This window comes from Peromyscus maniculatus, chromosome 18 (genome assembly GCF_049852395.1).
Source record: "Peromyscus maniculatus bairdii isolate BWxNUB_F1_BW_parent chromosome 18, HU_Pman_BW_mat_3.1, whole genome shotgun sequence".
Taxonomy (NCBI): domain Eukaryota; kingdom Metazoa; phylum Chordata; class Mammalia; order Rodentia; family Cricetidae; genus Peromyscus; species Peromyscus maniculatus.
The window spans coordinates 31,843,002-31,865,892 of NC_134869.1; the positions used below are offsets into that span (position 1 = coordinate 31,843,002).

Sequence of the window (22,891 nt, forward strand, 5' to 3'; positions counted from 1 at the left end):
TCCCATTATTGAACAATGAATACATTGTTCCAACCCTGCCACATCTCCCCAAGTCTAAATTAGTGATCAATTATTTTAGTCTCCCTGGAATTAAAGCCTTCCCTGGATCCTTGAGTGCTAAAACCAAGACAACAGGAACCTGGGAAATGGGACAGAGGAAAGGACACTTTCTAAAGATGGCAGTTAATCAGGTCTATCTTCATAATACAACACCGACCATCTCGATGCCAATCTCCAGCCTTTCTGACTGTCACACAGGCTCTGCTAGGTGTCTGTGATCTCACTGAGGAATGACACTAAATTTTTGTCTCTAAATGTATTTGGGCTTTTTATCTAGAGCTACGGTAGTGTTTGGTACAGGAAGAAAGTTTTGGGGTGAATGTGGAGAGAGGTCCACGACTGCCACAACCCCTCTCCAGTGTTCATCCAGACCTGGAAGCCAAAGTGGAGAATCAGGAATCAGGACACTTGAGTTTCTATGGGGGATTTTCAGAGTATTTTGTTTTTGTTTTTGTTTTTGTTTTTGTTTTTGTTTTTGTTTTTGTTTTGTTTTTATTTTTGTTTTTACTTGAGCAGAGAAAGAGAAAGAGAAAACATAAAGTTGGGTGGGTAGGGTGATGGGGAAGACCTGGGAGGAGTTGGGGAAGGGGAAAAAAACATAAAAGTACGTGGTATGGAAAAAAGTTAAAAACACAAAAAAGGAAGAAGACGTCTGTGGATCTGGTGTCTGAGTGGCATGCACCTGGAGCACATAAGTATGTAGCTGGAAATTTCTCCAGTCCTGCCCAGCCCCGCAGTTGGGATGAATCTCTCCCATCCACAGTCCCACAGCCATTTAGAAAATAATTACGTAGAGGCTTATATTAACTACCAACAGGATGGCCTGTGACTCAAGCTTCTGGCTAGCTAGCTCTTATAACTTAACCCATTTCTATTAATACATATGTTGTCAAGTGGCCATGACGTTACTGGTCTGTTGGCGTCTTGATGCTCCTTGGTCGTCAGTGGGTGGTGTCTCTCCCAACTCCGCCCGTCTTCTCTCTGTATCCCTACTTGGATTTCCTGCCTGGCAGTAAGCTTTCTTGCCACAGGTCAAAACACCTTTGTTTACTAACCAAAGGGAACAGTATATATTCACAGTGTACAGAAAGACATCCCACAGCACAGGTGGGCACAAAAACCCCCGTGCAACCCCATTGCAAATAGGTCCCGGCAATCTCAAGTTTTGCCATGTAACCTGCAAGGCCAGTGATAAAAAAATAAATAAATAAATGACTCTACAACAGCACAGGATTAATCTCAGAGCAGAAAACACTTATAGTAGGGGGGCATTCTCTAAGTCAAGTCACCTGGTAAATCTAGAAAAATAGGGGAAGGTGACTGACAAGTTTCCTGTTTTGGAATGAGGTTGGCCAGCTATCGCTGGGAATAATCAGGTAGTGATAAGTAAAAGTGTATCAGGTAATTGATAAGCATCTTCCAGGGTCAACCTTTGCTGGAGGTTGATTGAACAGAGAGGGCAAGAATCTACAGAAAGAACAGATCTATTTCTGGAAATCAAATTACTGTAGTTTCAGGAACTGTCACAGAGCAACCAAAATGAATGTTACAAAGTGGCATGATACTATCAAAACCTACCACTCAATATTAGCATATCAATTCTCTCTCTCTCTCTCTCTCTCTCTCTCTCTCTCTCTCTCTCTCTCTCTCTCTGTGTGTGTGTGTGTGTGTGTGTGTGTGTGTGTACAGATACCTGTATGAGGTAGAGTTCAGTCTTTAGCCCAACTTTTATTGGAAATTTCCCCCTACTCCATGAATGATAGTCATAGAGTTACTATGATATGTTACTATAGGGAGGGATGAGAGTTACTAGGAAGCATCACCATTGGGATGCAGTAGAGTTAGTATGAAGCATCACTACTGAGGTCCAGTTACTATGAAGTATTACTACTGAGATGACATAGAGTTACTATGAAGCATCACTACTGAGATACTGCTAAGATGAAGAAGCTGAATACATTTCCAATTTTAATCCCCAGATCTGAAAGACAAGCTGAGATCAACTAAATGTTAGATTTCTGAATCTCTTATTTCTGGCAGAATTTTTTTTTGAAGCACTTAATTTAGATTTTCTGCCCCCTAGGCCTAGTGCTAATAATATATTGCATTCTCCACTTTCATGGTTCAAAACTTTTTATATTTGTAACTCCTCTCATAGGATAAAAATATGTACAGTTAGGTGCACTTTCCTTCCCATTAACCTCCATGCTCTTTTCTAGTGTTCAATTATTTGATTTTTTTTCCTCTCAAGGTCTCTCACATTGTGCATGCTCCTATCAAGTGAATCTCCTACACAGTAGTCTTGTCCTTAGCTAAGCATGACACCAGAGAGGAACTGAAAGAAACAGTTTTTTTCCCAATAATTAATTATCACTTGTAATTAGCACATCACTGTATGTATGGAAATGTTGCAGCTAATTTACATGAGGGTAAGTAAGGCTGTGGATTCATTTTAGTGGTTTCAAGCACATTTCTAACAAGTCCCACACTCTATTAATTTACGCAGTAAACCTTTGCTTCCCAGAAAATATAAAGCAAACTTTTACCAAGTCAAAAATACAATTACATTTTTTCCCTGATCTTCTTTTTTTCTTAAGTATTTGAAGCTATACAAGAAGACCAACAAATAAATAACAATAAAACAAGGAGTTAATATTTGTTGAAACCTTGCAAAACCAGACATTCTTCCAAATGTTTGTGATGATTTTGCATAGTTGTATACTCAGTTTGCAAATAAGAAAATTGAGACCCAGAGATATGAAGTAGATCCTCTACATTCACAGACCTGGTAAGTGAAAAAGCTCAAATTCAGTCCCAAGGAGTACTGGTTCCTTAGTTTAGTAGAATATAGACAGGAGACAGACAAAATATACAGACATATACAGACAGAGAGACAGACACATAGATACAAAGATAGATATATAGATAGATAGATGCATAGATAGGTAGATCGATATATCAATAATTGGATGCATGGATAATAGATTGCTAAATAAATAGATAGTAGATTAAGGAAAGAGGTATATGGTGGATGAACGGATAGATAGACTTATTGACCGAATACTTATTGGGTCCATAATCGAAGCTGGCACTGAGATTGCTAAACAAGGCTCATCTCTCCTTGGAGAATCGAGTAGCAGCGTGTGATTGTGAACTGACAAATTATAGTACACAGAGATGGATATTAGCATGTAGGCAGGAACAAAAGTACTCTGAGAGAACATTAGCATATTGTTTCCAAGGGATAAATGTGACACTTTTCATACACTTGCCACTTTTCTTAAGCAGAAGATAATACATTTAAAACAGGGAAATTAGCATATTTGAGAAAAGGGAAGGATCAAAGAACCATAGAGTTCTTTTCTGAACACAGCCTTTAAATGTTCAAAGATATTCCTGTTCTAATTAAATACCAACTCAGCAGAGCTCTACACCAAGCTCAAGATGATTAGATTTCTCACATCTGGCCACACTAAAATAACAACATTAAAAAACCCTTCAGAGAATATAAGCTTAGAACATGGCATCCAAACACAAGCTGTCCATTGGTGATTGGCTAGCCAGATCCAAGAGTTGCACATGGTCATGAATACTTAGGTCAAAGTGCAATGGCTCTTGATGGAACACATGATGGAATCTCCAAGTCATCTCTCTTCACAAAGTTCCTCAGCCATGGTTTAGAAACCACTGGTCTAAACATTTCCTAAAAAAAGAAAGAAACACTTCCATATTTACTTTTTATTATTTTGTTTTAGAATGTCAGTTCACAAGGAAGCGCTTAGATTCTCAGAAGAGCTAAATGTCAGCTTGTGACAGTGTGCTTTTCTGACTACCAGAACTAGGACAAATTTCTTAGCTTTTCCAAGACCTGTCTCATATACTTATTGTAAGACGTGCATCCAACACACATTAAAAAAAAGAAGAAAAGAAAATGAGCCTTTCACTAAGAAGGTATATTAGAATATACATATACATACATACATATATATATGCATATACTCATATGCATAAATGCAAATTCAAATTTAACAAGATTAAAGCAACAAGGATACATAAAAACCATCATAAGACTATAAAGTGATCCGTTCTCATTGCAACAATACAATTTTGTACTCTCAAGAATTTAGTCTTCCATCATTATGTAGAAATTGTTCAAAGGTTTGGATTACGATGATGCTTGTAAATATCTTATCCTATGTTTGCCTTTGCACTAAGGATTAAACAGTCATGTTTGGTAAATGCAGGTAAACCTTCCGTTACTCTGACATATTCAAGGGCCTTCCTGATACCATTAAGTGTGCAGCTTAACCCCTGAAAGACAGCAGGCCGGATGCTACTTAGAATATTTAACATTTTATCAACTTCAATATATTTCTGAAAAAAGAATAAAAAGTAAAATATAATCCCCATCATCTTTGATGGAAAGGAATTTGTTTCTGTGTGACACAGGGTCTTTCCAAACCTGAGAACCAGAACTCAAAACAGAGGCCCCTTCAGGTAATTCCCACTGCCCTCTCACCAGTCAGCTCACACAGCTAGCTAGGAGTTGACCGATCCTTCGTCTGCCATTAGTCCCCATTCTTTCACCTCAGAGAAAAATAGACCAGCCATGTGCTTCATTTCTGGAGTAGTTAGAATAGTAGGATGTGGTTGTTTTAAAAATCACTCATCAGTAATAAATCCTGGAACAAATAGCTTTATGCAGTGAGCTGGGTTCCAGCTGATTTGGTCCCTATTTACTTATTATGAATAAACAAGGAGATAGATGAGAATAAGGACCCTTTCAGAGATAACGTGCTGAGCTACTTAATATACTAAGGTATTATAATCTCATACCTGTTGTATCTTTTCCTTCTTGATAACATCATCCAGCCCCCAATTCAAATGACAGAGGTCACTTGGAAACCTAAGCATGCCAGGAACAACCCATGAGACATACTATCTCTTGGTTACCTGGATAGTGTTTCTCGAAGGCATTCAACAACAAACTTCATCAAGTTAAGACCCAAATGTTCTCCAAAAGAAAAGCCTGGCTGGACAGAGGAAATGGGAGGGGGGAGTGATGTAATTATGTTTTAGTTTCAAAGAAGAAAAGCGTTAGGCATGGGCACTTCACAGTTGATAGTGCATACTTATCATGTATAGTACTCTTTCCCAGGACAGGGGTGTCCTCTCTCTGCTCTCTAGGCAAGGTCAAAATGTAACTGTGTCGAAAAGGGAGGCACATACAGTGAGCAAGTTCATGTAGGTAGCACAATCCAAACTCTTTTTAAGAGGATTCTCAATCATCTAGGAAATAGACCATACTAGAAATAGTATTTTGATATCTCTCTGTGTGAAATTGCTAAGGTATTCAAAGGTCAGAATGTACCCAAGTTTAAAGGTTGGTTCATTTAGCAGACACAACTTTGCTAAAGTTTCCAAAAATCAACAAACTTTAAAGTGCCCTAGCACTTTCTACTGCACAAGATTGTTAACAAAACAAATGGATAGTGGGTTATTCATTGAGCTCATTTCTTTTCCAGATTCCTGAATGGAAATATTCCTTTATACATTTACTTGACAGGAAACCCGGCACTTAGGGGTTTGCATATTTTATTGCCCCATCCTTATGAATTTCAAAAGTAGTTATAAAATGGTTTGAATTTTTCCATATTTATTTTTATAAGTGTTAAATATTTGAAGTCAGACGGACGTGAATATTTTCAGGACTGAGATGTCCACTCTTCCTGGTGCACTTGATTTACTTCTGTGAACATTCACAGCCCTTGAGGAATAACTGTGGTTCATAAAGTTGCTTTTTAGTGTTTTTCTGTTTTAGGACTACACTATGTTCAAACCTTTCCTGGGTGCCGAGTATACTCACATGCCTTCTTCATTGCTATTCACATTTATAAAACCTCTTCCTAGATATCCATTGGGAAGACTTACGTTGAACTAGATTTTTCTAAGCACCCTTTCAAATCGCAACAGATACAATAAAACCCATAAAGCAAAGAGATGAAAACCGAAAGTATAGAATTCTGGTTTTAAAAGGGAAGAGGTATTTCATTTCAACATTGGAAGCCTTTCTAGCTCTCCTCAATGTACATAAGAACCACAGTCCGCATCTGTGTAGAAAGCTCTTGTCATTAGTTTACAGCATTAGTCAAATTTTGGGTAAATGTTGTAAAGAAATATCCTTAAATTAGAAGAGATTTATATATACAATTTTGTTTTCAATAAAATAATCTCTATAATGTATCCCAGTTTAAAACATATTTTAAATAGTTAATAAGGAAGGAGGGGATACTTTCAGCAAGAATAAGAAATAAAGTCCAAAACAGGAAAGATGCTATACTTTCAGGGCTTAAGACATACCTTGTTCTGGCCTCTTTTAACTCACAAAACTAGAATTCTGTAGGATGGTGATCCATTTCTTTGCTCTAACGCTAAAAAGGAAAAGAAGGAGAGAGGAGGGTTGTCAATCTATCTTTTCCTATTTAAAGGTTTACTGAAGAGCTAAAAGCATTTGAGGGATAGACACATGGTAAGTCAAGACAAGCATATGTCTGCCAAAGCACACAATGGATACAAACAGAGGGAAAAGTGTGGTGTTCTGAGTGATCCTTAAGACAAACATGAAGACATTTGGTGAAAACAACATCCGAGTATTTGAAACGAACTGCAAGCATGCTTATATTCCTTCACCTCTGTAGTCCATCTTTGTTTCCATGATACTACTGAGTTGCATAACTTGCGGCCATGTAAGTGTTTTTCATGTAGCAGAAATAAAGAAAAGAGTGCAGGTTCATTTAGTGGCTTTGTGCTCTGGTGTGGAAACCAAAGGCAAGGACTCACTGGTGCTGGTAAGCCCCTGAGAGAGAATCACTGTCACAATCTAGGCCGGGTTACTAGATTGGAAGAGCATGGGAGTTGTTCTTTGTGAGCTGTTCCTGAAAGATGGCAGAGCCGGGGGTTGGAGAAGGCAACAGTGGTTCCCAGGGCCAAAGTATGGGGCATGGGACTCAGCTTTCTCTCTGCCATCTCCCCTTTCACGAGTGCCTGGAGGCCCCTGCATTAGTGCCAGGGCCCTCTGGTGACACTCTGAATGAGCACAATAGTGCTTAAAGGCGAATGATGAGCCAGCCCCTCCAGGTCTGGCCCAGAATCTTCCACTCAACTAAGTGAGAGCAACTAGCACAAAAATGCAAAAGCAAGTTCGGGAGGTTGACCAGCTGGCCTCAGAAGTGGATGAACCACTGTTATTAAACAGGAAAATCTGGTGCTGTGGCACACACCTTTGATTCTGCCACTTGGCAGTAGAGACAGAAGGACCAAAGTTGACTGTCCTCCTCTACTGCATATGGTGCTCTAGACCAGCCTGTGCTACGTAAGACCTCTGTAAAACCAAACAATAACAAAAATCTCATGTAAGTTTTAATGTGGAAAAATAAAAGTGTTTGGATAAACAAACCAAGCTTTCATTTGAAAGCAACAGTCCACACAGTAATAAATCATCTTGGGACAAGTTACAAAGTAACTAATAAGCAAACTTGAAAAGAGGTTTCTATTGTCAATATTTTCTGTTGTCTTTTATTTACTTGAAAATTTTGTGGACTATAACAGCTAAGATTAATGCTTAATAAAAGTCTGATTAGTGACTATCAATGATTGAATGAATAACCAAAAGAATGAAGCCATCAATGAACATGTTTATATTCCTGGGCTTTAGACATGTAAGAAGGTCCAATGTGAAAAACTTGATAAATTCACTGATATTTTGTCAACATTCTCCCAATGTATTACTTTCCTTGTGCAGTGTTTGAAACAGAGAAACTTAAATTTTGGACATCCGATTGTGAGATTCCACTCCTCCCTGCCTTTCATTTATGAATCCCCTTTCCATTGCAAGATGATAAAGGTCCCTCTAGGCTAGTTTAAGCCTTTGCAATTCAAAGCATTAAGCTTTTGAATGAAGACATTAAATTTAGAGTATGGGAATGGAATATCAATTAGCTTTTATTATTTATTTGTTTTGGCATCGTTATCTAATAATCTTTTCCTTATGTCTGAATTCTAGTACTTCAATCACTGTAGATGCTTAGTGGGGGTTATTATCTGATCAAGAAAACGTCCCTTCATTATAATTTTTAACTTTTTTTTTTCAAAATTTTTTTTTGATTCCATCATTTACCCTTCCAGGTGAAATTTAGAAATTCCAAATTGAATATTTGACTTATTATTAGGTCTTTCCTATCTTTCACCCTCCTGACTCAAACCATGTAATCTACCCTGTACGTCCTCATACCACTTAACCAACTTGTAGTTCAGTTATAAACATAGGTAATAAAGGTAATGATACTGTCTTATTTGCCGTGTCTTCTGGAAGTTGCAAACTTCAGATGTTTTGTCCAGGGTTTTATAGGATTTTGTTGTAGGTTAGTGTTCTTCATTATTATTATTATTGTTGTTGTTGTTGTTGTTGTTTTGTTCTGTTTTGTTTTAAATATGATATCCTGTACCTTAGGATGATCTTGAACTTACTATATAGCCAAGAATGAGTTGAGCTTCTGATGATTTTGTTTGGGGAGTAGCATGTCCCACCAACTATGGTTGTATGTGATACCGATAGACTCCAGGGCATCATCCTGCTAGGCAAGTACCCTACAAACTGAGATACAACACCAGCTCCTCGGTTTTGGTTTTTGAAATAGGGTTTTCACATTGTCAGTCAGGCTGACCTGAAGCTTATAATGCAGCCCAGATTCACTTTGAACTCCCAAGCAACCCTCCTATCTCAGCCTTGTGAGTTCTCTCCTTATCTGTTTTAGAGTGTGGAAGGGGAGCATCATGAGAAAGCCGTGGAACTTCTCAAGGCTGCGAAGGACAGCGTGAAGCTGGTGGTCCGATACACCCCGAAAGTCCTGGAGGAGATGGAGGCTCGCTTCGAAAAGCTTCGGACAGCTCGGCGTCGGCAGCAGCAGCAATTGCTCATTCAACAGCAGCAGCAGCAGCAGCAACAGCAGCCACAACAAAACCACATGTCATAGGTGAGACTCACCCTCCTCCTCCTGGTGCGCAAGCACCTCACTCCTGAAAGACAGCTCCTGGGCCAACTGAAATAAAACTGTCAGGTGTAATAGACACTCCAGGGAAAATTAATCAAATGAAAGGTGATGGTGTCCGAAAATATAAACGGGTTATTCCATTTCTATGTGTCATTCAGCTACAGCCTCTGCTTAGGCAAGATATTTTGGAAAATAATGTGCTCTGGCATGGGTAGCTACTGAATCCATGATGCGTTTTTATAAACTAGGGTGATGTATCCTCTTTGCCAACTCAGATGAATGCAGGAATGGGAGTTGATTCTAGTCCCCTTGACTAGCAGTTTTTACCCAGTATACAAGCTCCACAATACTCTAGTGCTATACCTGGCTACATATACTTTAGATCAGAGAGATATAGTGCATTGGAAACGTGTTCCACATTAAGAATGAAGTAGCACAATGATAGTCAACACAATCTGACATACTTAAGGGTTTCAAATATATCTGACTCTTCTACCTTCTCCCAAATTCCACTTCACAACAAGAAACGATAAATCAAGGTTTGCATATATTTTCAAGAAAATTGAAGAAAAAAATTATTCATAGTAAAAGTTGCCACCTTTGAAGTGTGTACTATGTGTCAGGGACACCTTTATCACATATCCCTAAGCCTCTGAAGGACCTTTCAAGGAAATTATCATTAAAGCCACGTTTTAGTCAGTGTTCTATTGCTGTGAAGAGACACCATGACCATGGTAACTCTTATGAAGGAAAAACATTTAATTGTGGTGACTTACAGTTTCAGAGGTTTAGTCCATTATCATCAGGGTGGGACATGGTGGCATGCTGGCAGACATGGTGCTGGAGAAGAAGCTGAGAGTTCTATATCTGGATCCACAGACAGAAGGCAGAAACTGGCACTTTAGGCCTAGCCTGAGCATATAAGACCTCAAAGTCTGTCCCCATGGTGACGCATTTCCTCCAACAAGGTCACACCTACTTCAGGGCCATACCTCCTAATAGTCCACTCCCTATGAGCCAAACATTTAAAGATATCAGTCTATGGGGGCCATTCCTATTCAAACCACCACAACATTGCGATGAGCAGTCTGAAGCTGTGATCAGCCACCACTAATAAGTAGATTGGAATTTAGGCTCCTTTTCTGGCAGTGTAAGATGCTCTGAAGTTATTTTTATATTTTCCAAGCTGCTCACTGGAAAAGAGCAATTTTATCATTAGGCATTTGTGTACCACAATGTCTTTCAATGTGCCTTGGTAAGGACATTCAAATGTTCTTAGAAAAGTGACAACAGGTGATGATGGTTTTTCATTTTTCCATATTGGTTTGCTGTTTGCTTAAGAGAAATATTGATTGAGACATGAAACATGCCTTTTAAAAAAAAAATGACACTTGTGAAAAAGAAAATTGTAGTTGGAGTTTTCTCCAGTCCTGCTCAGACCCGCAGCCACTCAGACCTATATTATTTAAACTGTTTGGCCTAATGGCTCAGGCTTCTTGCTATCTAGTTCTTATATCTCAAATTAACCCATTTCTAATTAATCTATAAGTTGCCACATGGCTTGTGGCTTACTGGTACCTTACATCTTGCTTTTCATGGTGGTGGTGGTGGCAGCTGGCAGCGTCTCCTGACTCAGCCTTCTACCTCCCAGAATTCTCTTTTCTCCTTATCCTGCCTACACCATACTTCCTGCCTGGCTACTTACCAATCAGCATTTTATTTATCAATCAATCAGAGCAGCACATTCACAGCAGAAAATCTACATAGCAAGTTTTCTTTGTAAGTATATTTTAGGGATTGTAGAAATGAGTTAGTAGTTAAGAGCACTTACTGATTTTACAGTGGACCTGGGTTTGATTCCCAATACCTACATCACAGAGCTCATACCAATTGTAGTTCTAGCTCCAAGGTTTCTGATCCTCTCCTCTGGCTTCTGAGAGTACACCACATACAGAGTACATATACAGACAGTAACACACACACACACACACACACACACACACACACACACACACACACACAAATAAATAAATAATGAAATACATGCACATGTACATACATTTTTTAAAATTATATTCCTTGCCCCAAAAGTATTTTGCTCCAACACCAGATGTCTTTTGACACAACTGTGGCCAGGCCATCTACAGTGAGATCCAGAGGTAACACCTTATCTTCCTGAGGCTACATTCTGCTAAGAGGGGATAATTAATATATAAGCAAGAAAATAAGTCAACATCCTTTGGAGAACAATCTTTTGAAAAGTTAACTAAGGCTGTTTAGACTATGGCTAAGAGGTTACTCTAGACACAGACCCCTCAAAAGAGATAGCATCTGAGATTAAACTAAATGCCAAGGAGCAACCCCGAGGAGATTATAAGAGAGAAAATGGGCAGTGTGCTTGTGTATGAGTGGTTTGCTATTTGAAGAACAGAAAGAAGACCTTGAGAGTTGAGAACAATGAGTGATAATGACAGTGGTGGATTGTGATGTCAAAGGATACACGGGGACTGGGTACAGAAAGCCTCTCTACCCCCTGAGAGAAATTAGATTTTATTGCAATGGGAGACTATGAAGGTTTTTAAGCAAAAAGGTGGCATAACTTGATTTATGCTCCATAAAGGTAATTTGACTTCTGTGACAATAGAGCTTTACCAGGTTATAATGGGAAGAGACAAGTTGGAAGGTTAAAATATAGTGATCCAAGCAAGAGATGGATTAAATTAGACTATGTGGTTGGGATAGATACCATGAATAGACATGGACTAGTCATTTTGCCTAAAGTCTTCTCCTCAGTTACCCATTCTCTGTTCTCAGAATTCTATCAAAAAGTCTTTTTGGTAATAGAGGAAATTCATGATTCTCTAATCAACCACTAGCATGCTTTCTACTAATGCTAGTGTTTCTTATATTCCTGGTAATACAAGCTCATACCTATTCTCCTGAGTGATTTATGATGTTAACCCCGAGTAAAATTGTCCGGGGGTGTTTTGAAAGCAATATGTGTCAATCAGACTTCTGAGCTCTTACTGAAAGCTGCTCATGTTTTGCTACTTCAATTATCTTTGGAAATACACAATTTGACATAGACAACCATTTGGATTTCTATTCCCTATTCAGTCTTCATTAAGTCACCTCAAGATTTCCTATGGCTCATTAGAAATTCACTTACATATTTAACCAGAAAAAAAAGCACAGGTTGTCTTTTGTTGTTTACATAGGATGTAGAAGAGTTCTGTTTGCTTGAGCATGAATTTTGTATTTATGCCCGTCAAGAGAGATATTGTAGTAAACAGTGTCTGCCCCTTGAAATTAAATGGTAGTGACCATTTCAAGAACAATGAGAATACACCCAATTTGTGGCACCCGTGGATTTATAGTGAATTCAGTCAAAACGACCCATATTAGCTCTTGCTTAATTTTTAATTAACTTGATCTTGAGGGAGTCAGAAAAGATTTACAACACTTACTAAGTTATACTACAGTTGTTTTTAAGAATTTTCAAGCTTATTAAATCTATTTAACTGGAAACAGATCTTGGATTTTTTTGTTTTTGTTGTCATTCAAACCAAGACCAGATAATCAAATTAGAATATTTGTCAGATACAGTCTCACAGCTTATTGGATGAAATATAACTTGATATTGTCAAAATCAGAAGTAATGTATGTTATCTGAGAAGGTAGAAATCATGGAGTCACTATGAATGGGAAGTGGATAAAAAAGAAAACCAGATGGAATGTAAGCTGTGCGGGACTTGTCTTTCATACCTACTTGAATTTTAGATTCTGCCAAACTAAAATTGTCTTTCGCCCTCACTTCTGTGTTTGTTAAGTGAGAAGATTAGATCCCATGTCCAAAAATGTAAAAATAGGAATACTCCACAGTTACATGAAAGGAATCTAAACAGAAAATATGATTATAGGATTTGTCATGTCATGGCACTTTTTGAGAAAGTGCTATGTTTATTCATCTTATATGGATTTTTAGTTTTTTTTTTTTTTATTTATTTTTTTGGTTTTTCGAGACAGGGTTTCTCTGTGTAGCTTTGCGCCTTTCCTGGGACTCACTTGGTAGTCCAGGCTGGCCTCGAACTCACAGAGATCCACCTGGCTCTGCCTCCCGAGTGCTGGGATTAAAGGCGTGCGCCACCACCGCCCGGCGGATTTTTAGTTTTAAAACATGATTTCATGTACACATTTGGATTTTCACAGAACAAAAAGAAGAGGAACACTAACAATATTTCAGATATTAATATTCCAAGAAACATCCCAAGACCAAAGCCTGTTCCTTCCCTCCATTGTTGGGCAAGGATAGGATGAAGAATTCACCAGCTACGAAACCACCACAAATTCCCACAGATGAACACAGTGGCTGGCATAGTGGCTGACCCTACCTTCTGCTCTTTAGATCTGTTTCTTTTACTTTGCCCTTTCTGAAATGTTCCTCTGCCCCCTGTTAATACCAAGGAATAGTTGCCAAAACCACTGACCCAGCCACTGGAAGCAGTAAATCCCATAAGGCAACCTGATAAAGGTTAAAAAAAAAAAAAAAAAGGAGTCCAGAGTCCATCAAGCAGAAATTGGGAGCAGGCATAATGAGAATGCTAATGTTTATGAAACGATACAAGCAAAGAACCCCTCTGAGTGATTCAGACATATTAAATGATGCTTCACAGTAGCCCCATAATGCCTAACTACATCTCAGTTGTTTTTTAAGTCATGAAAGCGACATGTAATGATTTTTAAATATATGGAACATTTTACAACTAGAAAATGACAGAGCAGAATTTAAACTGAAAAAAAAAAATATGGGCTTCCACACCTCTTATTCCTCACTACCCTGAAACACTGTGTTACTGCTCAAAGGTACTCAAACTTAGTATTTGCTGTTTCTACCTCATATTCATGAACTTCCTGGAGATGCAATTTTACATTGCTTACAGTTAGCCATGTCCAAACCATCTAGCACGGACAGGAAGAAATGTTAAGAAGTTCTAGGACAGCCAGGGCTACAAAGAGAAACCCTGTCTTGAAAAACAAAACAAAAAAATTAAAAAAATAAAAAATCTCTAGCTCTGTCACTGTAGAGAGCCGTCAGTCTAACCTTCAGTAAAATACACTCTTGTAGAGATTAAATATGAAAAGGGAAATATGTAAACTCAATAAAACAATAAAAAACGTTAATGTGTGACCATTTAATACATTTCAGTCATGATAATACTGTTGTTACCGATGCTGCAGTGGGTAAAAATGTCAGTCATGGCACTCATGCTTTACACAACGCAGGAAGGCAATTTGCTTCTGCACGGTGGCCCCTTACATGTCTGTTGTCTGTTCTGTAGCCCACGGGGTTGCTGGCACATCACTAGACGACTTTCAGCCGGTGGGTCGGTCAGAAATAGGCAGAATAATTTTTTTGAAAATCTGTTTTGCGCGATTAATTAAATTTTTTTTTTTTTGGCATTACTAGAAGTAAAAATAGCAGCGTCTTTTAAAGCAAGGATTGGGAGAAGTGAGTCTGTAGTAGCGGAAGAGCGGCAGTTCTGAGGGCGGGGTTCAGGGAAGCAGCACACTCAAATCTGGTCAGACAAACCGCACTGCCTGTTCTATGTAGTGTCAGGCTGACCCTGAAGGAGGACTTAATTTCTGCCTCAGAAAAGGGATATTGGTGCTTCCAACTGGTCAGTCATGGGCTTTGCAGGCTTGTATCTCGGAAAAGGCATTACTAAATGCTCTTGTACTAATTATAGCCACACTATGAACGTGGCTTGTATCTTTTGCCTGCGTGGAGAGAATTAGAATCATCTAGCACCGACAGGAAGAAATGTTAAGTATTTGAAACGTTACCAAGCTGAAATTCTTTGTTTCATTTTGAGGAAATGCTGTGGCGTTTCCTGTCATGTTCATCAGTTACTTCCTTCATAACAGGTTGATGGTTGGTGGTGTTTTGTTTTGCTTTTTCATGTTGGAAGACCGTGAATGAACAATGATGACCCAAATAATCCAAGCCATTCCCACTCTGGTGGTTTGAATGAGAACGGCCCACTGTCTTAGTTAGGGTTATTGCTGTGATGAAGCAAAATGACCAAAAGCCACTTGAGGGGAGGAAAGGGTTTATTTGGCCTACATATCCCGAATCCACTAAAAGAAGCCAAGTCAGGAACTCAAACTGGGCAAGAACCTGGAGACAGGAGGTGATGCAGAGGCCATGGAGGAGTGCTGCTTACTGGCTAGCTTTTCATAGCTTGCTCCTCCTACTTTCGTATAGCCCCCGGGACTGTACCAGGCTTTTTCTTTTGAGCCACCAACTAGCTCCCAAATCATAACACAGAGACTTCTTATTGGTTATGAATGCTCAGCCTAGCTGGGGCTCCCTTCTGGCTAGCTCTTTTAACTTAAATTAATTTGCTTCTCTTTATCTACCTTTTGCCTTAGGGCTTTTTAATTTTCTTTCCTTCTGTCTGTCTTACTTTCTCTTGCTTCCTCCAGTGTCTGGCTGTCTGATGGCTGCCTGGATTCTTGCCCCGGGCATGTCCCTCTCTTTCTGCCTCATTCTCTCCTTCTCTCGCTCATTCTTCTCCTGAGCCTAGATTTCTCCTCCTATTTATTGTCTCTGCCTGCCAGCCTCACCTATCCTTTCTCTGCCTAGCTATTGCCCATTCAACTCTTTAACAGACCAATCAGGTGCCTTAAGCAGGCAAGATGAAACAAATGCAACACATTTACATAATTAATCATGCATCCTTACATCGTTAAACAAATGCAGCATAAACAAATGTAACACACCTTTACATAGTTAAATATTCCACAACACAGTACCAGCAGCTCAGGGGTGACATCACCCACAATGGGCTGGCACCTCCCCATCAATCACTAAAATGCCCCACACAGCCTTGTCTACAGCCTGATTTTATGGAGGCATTTTCTCAATTGAGGTTCCCTCCTCTCAAATGAATCGAGCCTATATCAAATACACAAAACCGTCCAGCATACCCCCATAGTCTCGTATGTTTGAATGTTAGGTTCCCAGATGGTAGAACTATTTTTGGAAGGTTTAAGGGGGTGTGTCCTTGTTGGTGGAGGTATGTCATACAGGGTGGGCTTTGAGGTTTCAAAAGATTACTACCAGACCTAGCCCTCCACCCCCTGCTTCCTGATATGGAGAAAATGTAAGCTCTCAGCTACTGCTCCTCTGTCATTTCCACCTGCTTGATGCAATACTGTCCCCAAAGACGGTCATGAACTCATCCTCTAACACTATAAACAATCCCCCAATTAAAAGATTTCTTTTATAAGGTGCCTTGGTGATGGAATAGAACAGTAACTAAGACATTTGTACCATGTATACTCTTGATGTTTTTAGTGATTTATTGTCTTAAAAGATACAGTGCATACTCTTGATGATTTTAGTGATTTATAGTTTAAAAATGAATCCTAATCACTGATTTCTCTCCACTGTCTCTCCACCCTCCTCCCCATTTTAGGCCCTGAAGAAAAGCTACCGGGTCAGTCATCAAACAGTCACAAATTTGGAATTGTGCTCCAGAATCCCAGCACATAGGAAAAGGGAAAGGGCAACACCAATAACCGCACCCATCACAAAGCTGTGAACACCTGGTGTATCCATTCTTTACCAAGGCAATTCAACATCTTCCTCCTCTGGGCACCAGCCCCCTGTTCATTGCTTTTTACCTACTCAGACCTTCCATTCATGGCAGTGGAAACTCTCGGTGTGTTGAGGGAGAGAACTTTCCAGTCTTCAGACTAAAGCGGTGTAAGAATAAAGTCTGTGACTTTTGAACAAATCACCAGAGGGCTAGGATGATGTGAATCTTTAGTCTAAGGCTCTTCCAGAGATTAGCAAACCCTTCATTAGGCTATAGTTCAAACTGCATCAGTTCAAGGTTGTGGCCACTTGAAAGGAACCTGCACATTGTCCCTTGCCCTCACCTGTTCCATAGTCTATATTGCTGAGCTGTCAGGATTGGAATTGGATTTAGTTACAAACTCAACCTCTGCTGTCCTCTTGAAAATGGCAAGTTCTTATCCTACGTAATCTCTGCAGAACCTAGAAACAATTGGCTCTCTATTTTCTGTTTTTATCAATTTCTGGCTGTATTAACAGAGTAGGATATTTTACCTGGACTTTTAATTTTTAGAAACAAGGGTTGTAACTCAATGTTGTCCTTTTTAAAAATTTAAGCATTGCCTATATCAATTATTTATTTCAACAGAGTATAATGTACATTTATTCCACAAAATACATAAGATTAGAGTACATTTGTTCTATATTTACCAAAGGTTACTATCCTGCTAAGAGATTATCTCCACTTTATGAACTCATCCTCACTTGATATATAACCTGCCCTCCATATTTTCTTGTGAAATTTTATTTATTTATTTTTATTCATAAACTTTGGAGAAGTCTAAACCCATCCTGCACACATTGATGTGCTTTCATAGATATCTATTTGATATTTTAAATCTTGGAGATTTATAACACTGAATTATAAAAGGTACACATAGATATATGTCCAAGGGGATATATCACACAAAGTTTCCATCAGTTTCCCTAAATGCAAACTGCATATTTTTGACAGTCTAATATCAAAGGTATTGGCCCTCTTACATCGAGGTATGTGGAACTCAGCGATACCAGTATTGTGAATGATAGACATTGCTTCCTCCAAAGGCAAATGTGTTTCATTTTGCATATTTCCATTTGCAAATATGTAATCAGATTTTTCAGCTTTCACAAAGCGCTATTAGTGCTTCCTGTACACACGATACTTTTTAATTTAGGGCAAATCTGGGCTCCTAATCTGGTTTTTCCATAATGTAAAGGAAGGAAGCTATAACTATCTGGGCACTTAAACACCTTAAGCACAAAAATGTACATGCACACACACACACACACACACACACACACACACACACACACACACACACACACAAGATTAACTGCCAAGTTAAACCATTGAAATAGAGCCAGGTATTTTAACATGTCCGTTTTTTTCAAATGCAGAAAATGGTCTGTCCCGCTCCAAAGATACAACAAACTTGATATTTCAGATAGTCCTCCAGCATAGAAATTTGTGAAGCTTGGTTTGCAGGCTGTCTTCTTGAAACTAAACAAAACCAATTAGATTTTCCCAGCACGTTTTATTTCACGCCGTTGGGTGGTACTACTGTCAATAGCAATTTCTTCCTGCTCTAGATAGTGCATCACCCACCAGGTGACAAAGAGTGAGAAACCCGAGAGCTACACCAATTTATTTCAACACTATCCTGTTGTGGTAACAGGTTCCCATCCTGGAAAACATCATTTTTTACTAGAGAGAGGTTGGGGGAGGGGTCAGCAAGGACCCACAACGTTATATAAAATAGGTCAATAAAAGGGACAAGCATGGCAAAAAAGAACTAAGTGGAGACTATATGAATATTATTCAGTTTGAAAGATAGTTCTCATTTTTATAAGAAAAAATGTAATAAACATATATTTTAGTTATCATTTAACAAAGAAATATTAAAGCTATTCAGGAGATGCCACAAATTCTCATAAAAGGAAACCATCTCACCCTTATAATGAGAAAATGGTCATTTCAACGAGTTTCAGTACATTGTATAAATTTGGAGCTTAAGATGAGTATGTTTTCCCTTAGCTGTTATGTGTTTAGTGAATATCGAAGTTAATATATGATTTCACATCAATACAAGTATTGTCAGAAACAACTCTGAAATCACCAGATACTTTACACTGGTGTTTTCTAGAAGTCTTTGTATTTTATGCTTCATTTGCACAATGTGTAGTGCTGATAAATGTATGCCAAGTTGTTTGTTGAAATGAAGCAATTCATCATACCTACAGAAGCCAAGGATAGGTTATGCATCTTAGTGGTCTTACATACAAATGACTGGTTCACTTCAGCGACGTTTACCTTGTTGAAATGTAAGCATTTCCCTAAAATTGTAATCAAAGGGACACCCTTGAAGACTTAGCATGTCACTGATGAGTCTCTGAAGTTTCCCTGAAGCAAGATGGAAAAGGAAAAACAAATCCACCACAATTTGTCCCGAGCTTCTTTATTCCTAAGAATCCCACATAGAGCCACGGACATGGCTGATGTCATTCATTTTTTTTTTTAAAAAAAAAGGCATAATAGACTACTCTTCCATTCAATTCAATATAAATATAATAAACCGGTTGTTAAAAGTTAGGGAGAGATGGTTGTGACTTCTCAGCAGGGGCCTGATGAAGCGAATCTCAGTTCTCTCCCTTGGTCAAGATGGTAGGCAGTGCATCAAATCTCTTTTGCGTTTTTTTCCCTGCCGCAATTTCTGAAGCAAGCACAGAAGGTAAAAGAATCCCTGAACGTTTTCATTGGAGCATTTACATTTTGATTCTGTCACCATTTGCAACGGGAACATCTGCAGGGAGATAATGAGCCTAAATTACAATCGACTTCAGAAGAATAACAGACTTTTGTGTTCCTCAATCATGTAATCAATAGGGAACTCTCTAGCGGTGAGAGTCATCCCTATCTTTTAAGACAATGCAAGATCTAAATGAAAACTCTAGCATTCAGGGGCTTGTTAAGAATTGGAGCTTATCTCGAAAGAACTTAGAGACGAATTACACCCATTTACAAATGCGGTTCCCAAACATGACATCAAGTTGATCTTATTTCTTTTTACGCAGATGCACATTCAGGGCTCCAAATGTGGTACATTGCTTTCAACATCTATGACTATCTGTGGGTTTGTGAATGAGTGCCTGGATTTTTCACCTTTTAGTGGGGCTTTGCTTATAAGCACTCATAGCCTATATTTAAGAGTAGCTTCAGACAAAATTATGACATAAATATAAATCATTCTCTGAGGATTCAAGGAGCCCTACAAGGAAGACCTTCCCCACCATCCTGTCCTTCTTTAGATCCCAAACTCCAAATGACCAAGGGATGCGATTACATTCCTGGGGATGGGCTGGCATACTGTGGGGTACTCAATGAATATTTGTTGAATAAATGAATGATTGAAGAGGGGGATAAATGTATTGATTTTGACTTCTGACTGACATACCTTATTAATTGGCACTAGAATTTCACATGTCATAGAAGAGCCAGGATTTTCTCTAAGACATGATGTGGAATCAAATTACATGAAATATCTCAAAGATTTAAGGACCTTTACATCAGGGGCAATGCTTGGGAATTCAGGTATACATATATATTTCCATGTATTTAGTTATTTAAATTCCTGTGTTGCTGGTGCATGCTAGATTCTGGAAATGCAGTATGAAACAAGTCAAATGTAATGCCATCCTAAGGTGTAGTCCTTAGTGCTTATTCTGGCTACACTCTTTTATCACCCACCTCCTGGGAACCATGAAATATTTCCTGCATAACTTATGTGAGCTTGCTAATTTCTGAACATACCACTCAAATATGCCACATAGTTTAGCCATAAAGCAACGTTACAACCCAGTGACGTAGGCAATTGTAACAGTCTTAACAATTGCATCAGTTCCTACCAGGTTGCAGCTTCTGTACTGAATGCTTTCACAAACTCCTCCCCTCAACAGCTCTACTTACTAGGCTCTATTTACACACAGGAATAGGAAAGCAAAGATTTCATGACTTTTCCAAGGTCATCTGATTAGCTGGTGGAGTTGGGGCTTGAACCTATGAAGTCCAACAAAATAGTTCATATGCCTAACCATGATATATGGGCTTGGGGAGCACTATTACATTTCAATGGATGAGTCGTTGTATATAGAAATACCTTGAATTTGTAAAGTAGTAAAAGATATTAGTAAATTATAACTCATGATAGTCAACAAATCACATCAGAAACACAAAACAGGGTTAGAACTGAATCTTACTTTATAGCATACTCTCATGAACAGTGCTTCAAGCCAGGGACATGCATACAAGTTCAGATCTGGAAAATTTCTATTTGTGAAAATGTTTCAATGACTTCAGAATTATTTATTGTCAGCCACTGTGTCTATCTGGTGCTACAAAAACTGAAAGAACAAAAACCCCTGCTCTAAGGGCTTATAAATACACAGTGTAGAGATGAACCAAGGATATTTCATATGTATAGGGAAGGATTGGCCAATTGTACCATTTTTTTTTCACCATTGCATGTACATCGTGTCTTTCCAATTGTTTTCATTGTTTTTATGAAAGAGCTGCAAAATTGTGCAGTGGTTAAACCTGACCAAAGTGGTATTATGCTGCTGGGAAGTAAACGTATTAGAAACCAGACCGGAAGTCTTGTTTTTATTAACATCATGGGGATCGTCAGATGCTAATACATATGTGTATTTGGATGTGAAGCCGCATATGTTTCTCTATACCTAACACATACTGAGATCTTTCTGTGTAGGGATGAGGTTCTCTTAAGAAAGAGAGGACATAGTTCCTTCTTTCCCCCGTCACATCCCACGTAAGAACATCAGAGACTGGATTAAAAAGTGGGAATGTTTAAGTCATTCTACAAGTGGATACCAGTTTGGTTTTTGAAATCTCATCATCTTCTTTGGATGTTATCTGCCACACCTTTCTAAGACTTCCTGTAGAGAAGTTATACTGAGTTTCAGGATCCTGCACATGCAACCACACCTAGCTTTTTAAAATTTTTTTCTAACATGAATGCTGGGCATTTGAAACTCAGGTTCTCTTGCTGATATAGTACTTTAACTGCTGGGTCCCCAGATAGAACTTTATCTCTTATTCTCTCAGGTTTCCTGATCTGATTTTTATCCTCAGAATAAGCATGGAGGTTTGTATCAATATTTTTCATGACACCCTCACCATCTCCCATTTTCCCCACATACAGTACTCCATGGGAGAAATTCTGAAAAGCAAAAGTGGGCTTCAGTTTATCAACTCAGCTATAAGATGCTTCTCCTATCCTGCTCTAGTTGTGAGGCTTGTGAGCCTTATAATCATCTTCATAACTGCTTTGATTATGTAAGTTAATGGAAGCTACCAATAAAATCAAAACACATAGTCAGCCTTAGCCTTTTTATCATGTTGTCAATGTAGCTGAAGTTTTCTCCAGTCCTGTCTGGCCCACAGTCAGGATAAATTTCACCCGCCAGTCCCACGGCCACTCAGACCCAACCGAGTAAACACACAGAGACTTATGTTACTTATAAACTGCATGGCCAAGGCAGGCTTCTTGCTATCTAGTTCTTACATCTTAAATTAACCCATTTCTATAAATCTATACCTTGCCACATGGCTCGTGGCTTACCAGTATCTTACATGTTGGTACTCTTGATGGTGCCTGGCAGTATCTCCTGACTCAGTCTTCCTGTTCCCAAAATTCTCCTCTCTGCTTGTCCCATCTATACTTCCTGCCTGGCTACTAGCCAATCAGCATTTTATTTATACAGAGCGATATCCACAGCATGTCAATGTCATGTTTTATCTGAGATTAATATTTATACTCTGCTATCATTTAGACAAGTGTCCCTAGAGGATGAAGTGGAAAGAGCTTAGTAGCCAGAATAGTCTATTGAGAGGTGGCAAAGGTTAATGGAGGTTGGTAAAGTTCCCTTTAATGTGGGTCCTGGGTCTCCAGCCCCTTTCTTTTCTCTCACATTTCAGCCACATAGTTGTATGTTTCCCCCTACACACCACAGGCCCAAAGCAACAGGGCCAACCTGTCACAAAATGACACCTCTGAAACTGTGAGCAAAGCAAACTTTGCCTCTTTATTGGTTTCTCTCTGGTATTTATTCATAGGTACAAAAAAACTGACTGTCACGTGCA

General features: G+C 38.9%; 1 protein-coding gene across 6 annotated transcripts in view; it reads left to right on the forward strand.

Annotated features, from left to right (window-relative positions):
* Lin7a (lin-7 cell polarity scaffold A) overlaps positions 1 to 21,376 on the forward strand; it is a 140,951-nt gene extending 119,575 nt beyond the window's left edge. For all 6 annotated transcript variants that reach the window (XM_042263478.2, XM_076553863.1, XM_042263481.2 and 3 more), the window contains 2 exons: positions 8,874 to 9,092; positions 16,592 to 21,376. In XM_042263478.2, the coding sequence (XP_042119412.1) occupies positions 8,874 to 9,092 (219 nt within the window). In that variant the 3' untranslated portion in view covers positions 16,592 to 21,376. The remainder of the gene's footprint in view (positions 1 to 8,873; positions 9,093 to 16,591) is intronic.
* The last annotated feature ends 1,515 nt before the right edge of the window (positions 21,377 to 22,891 follow it).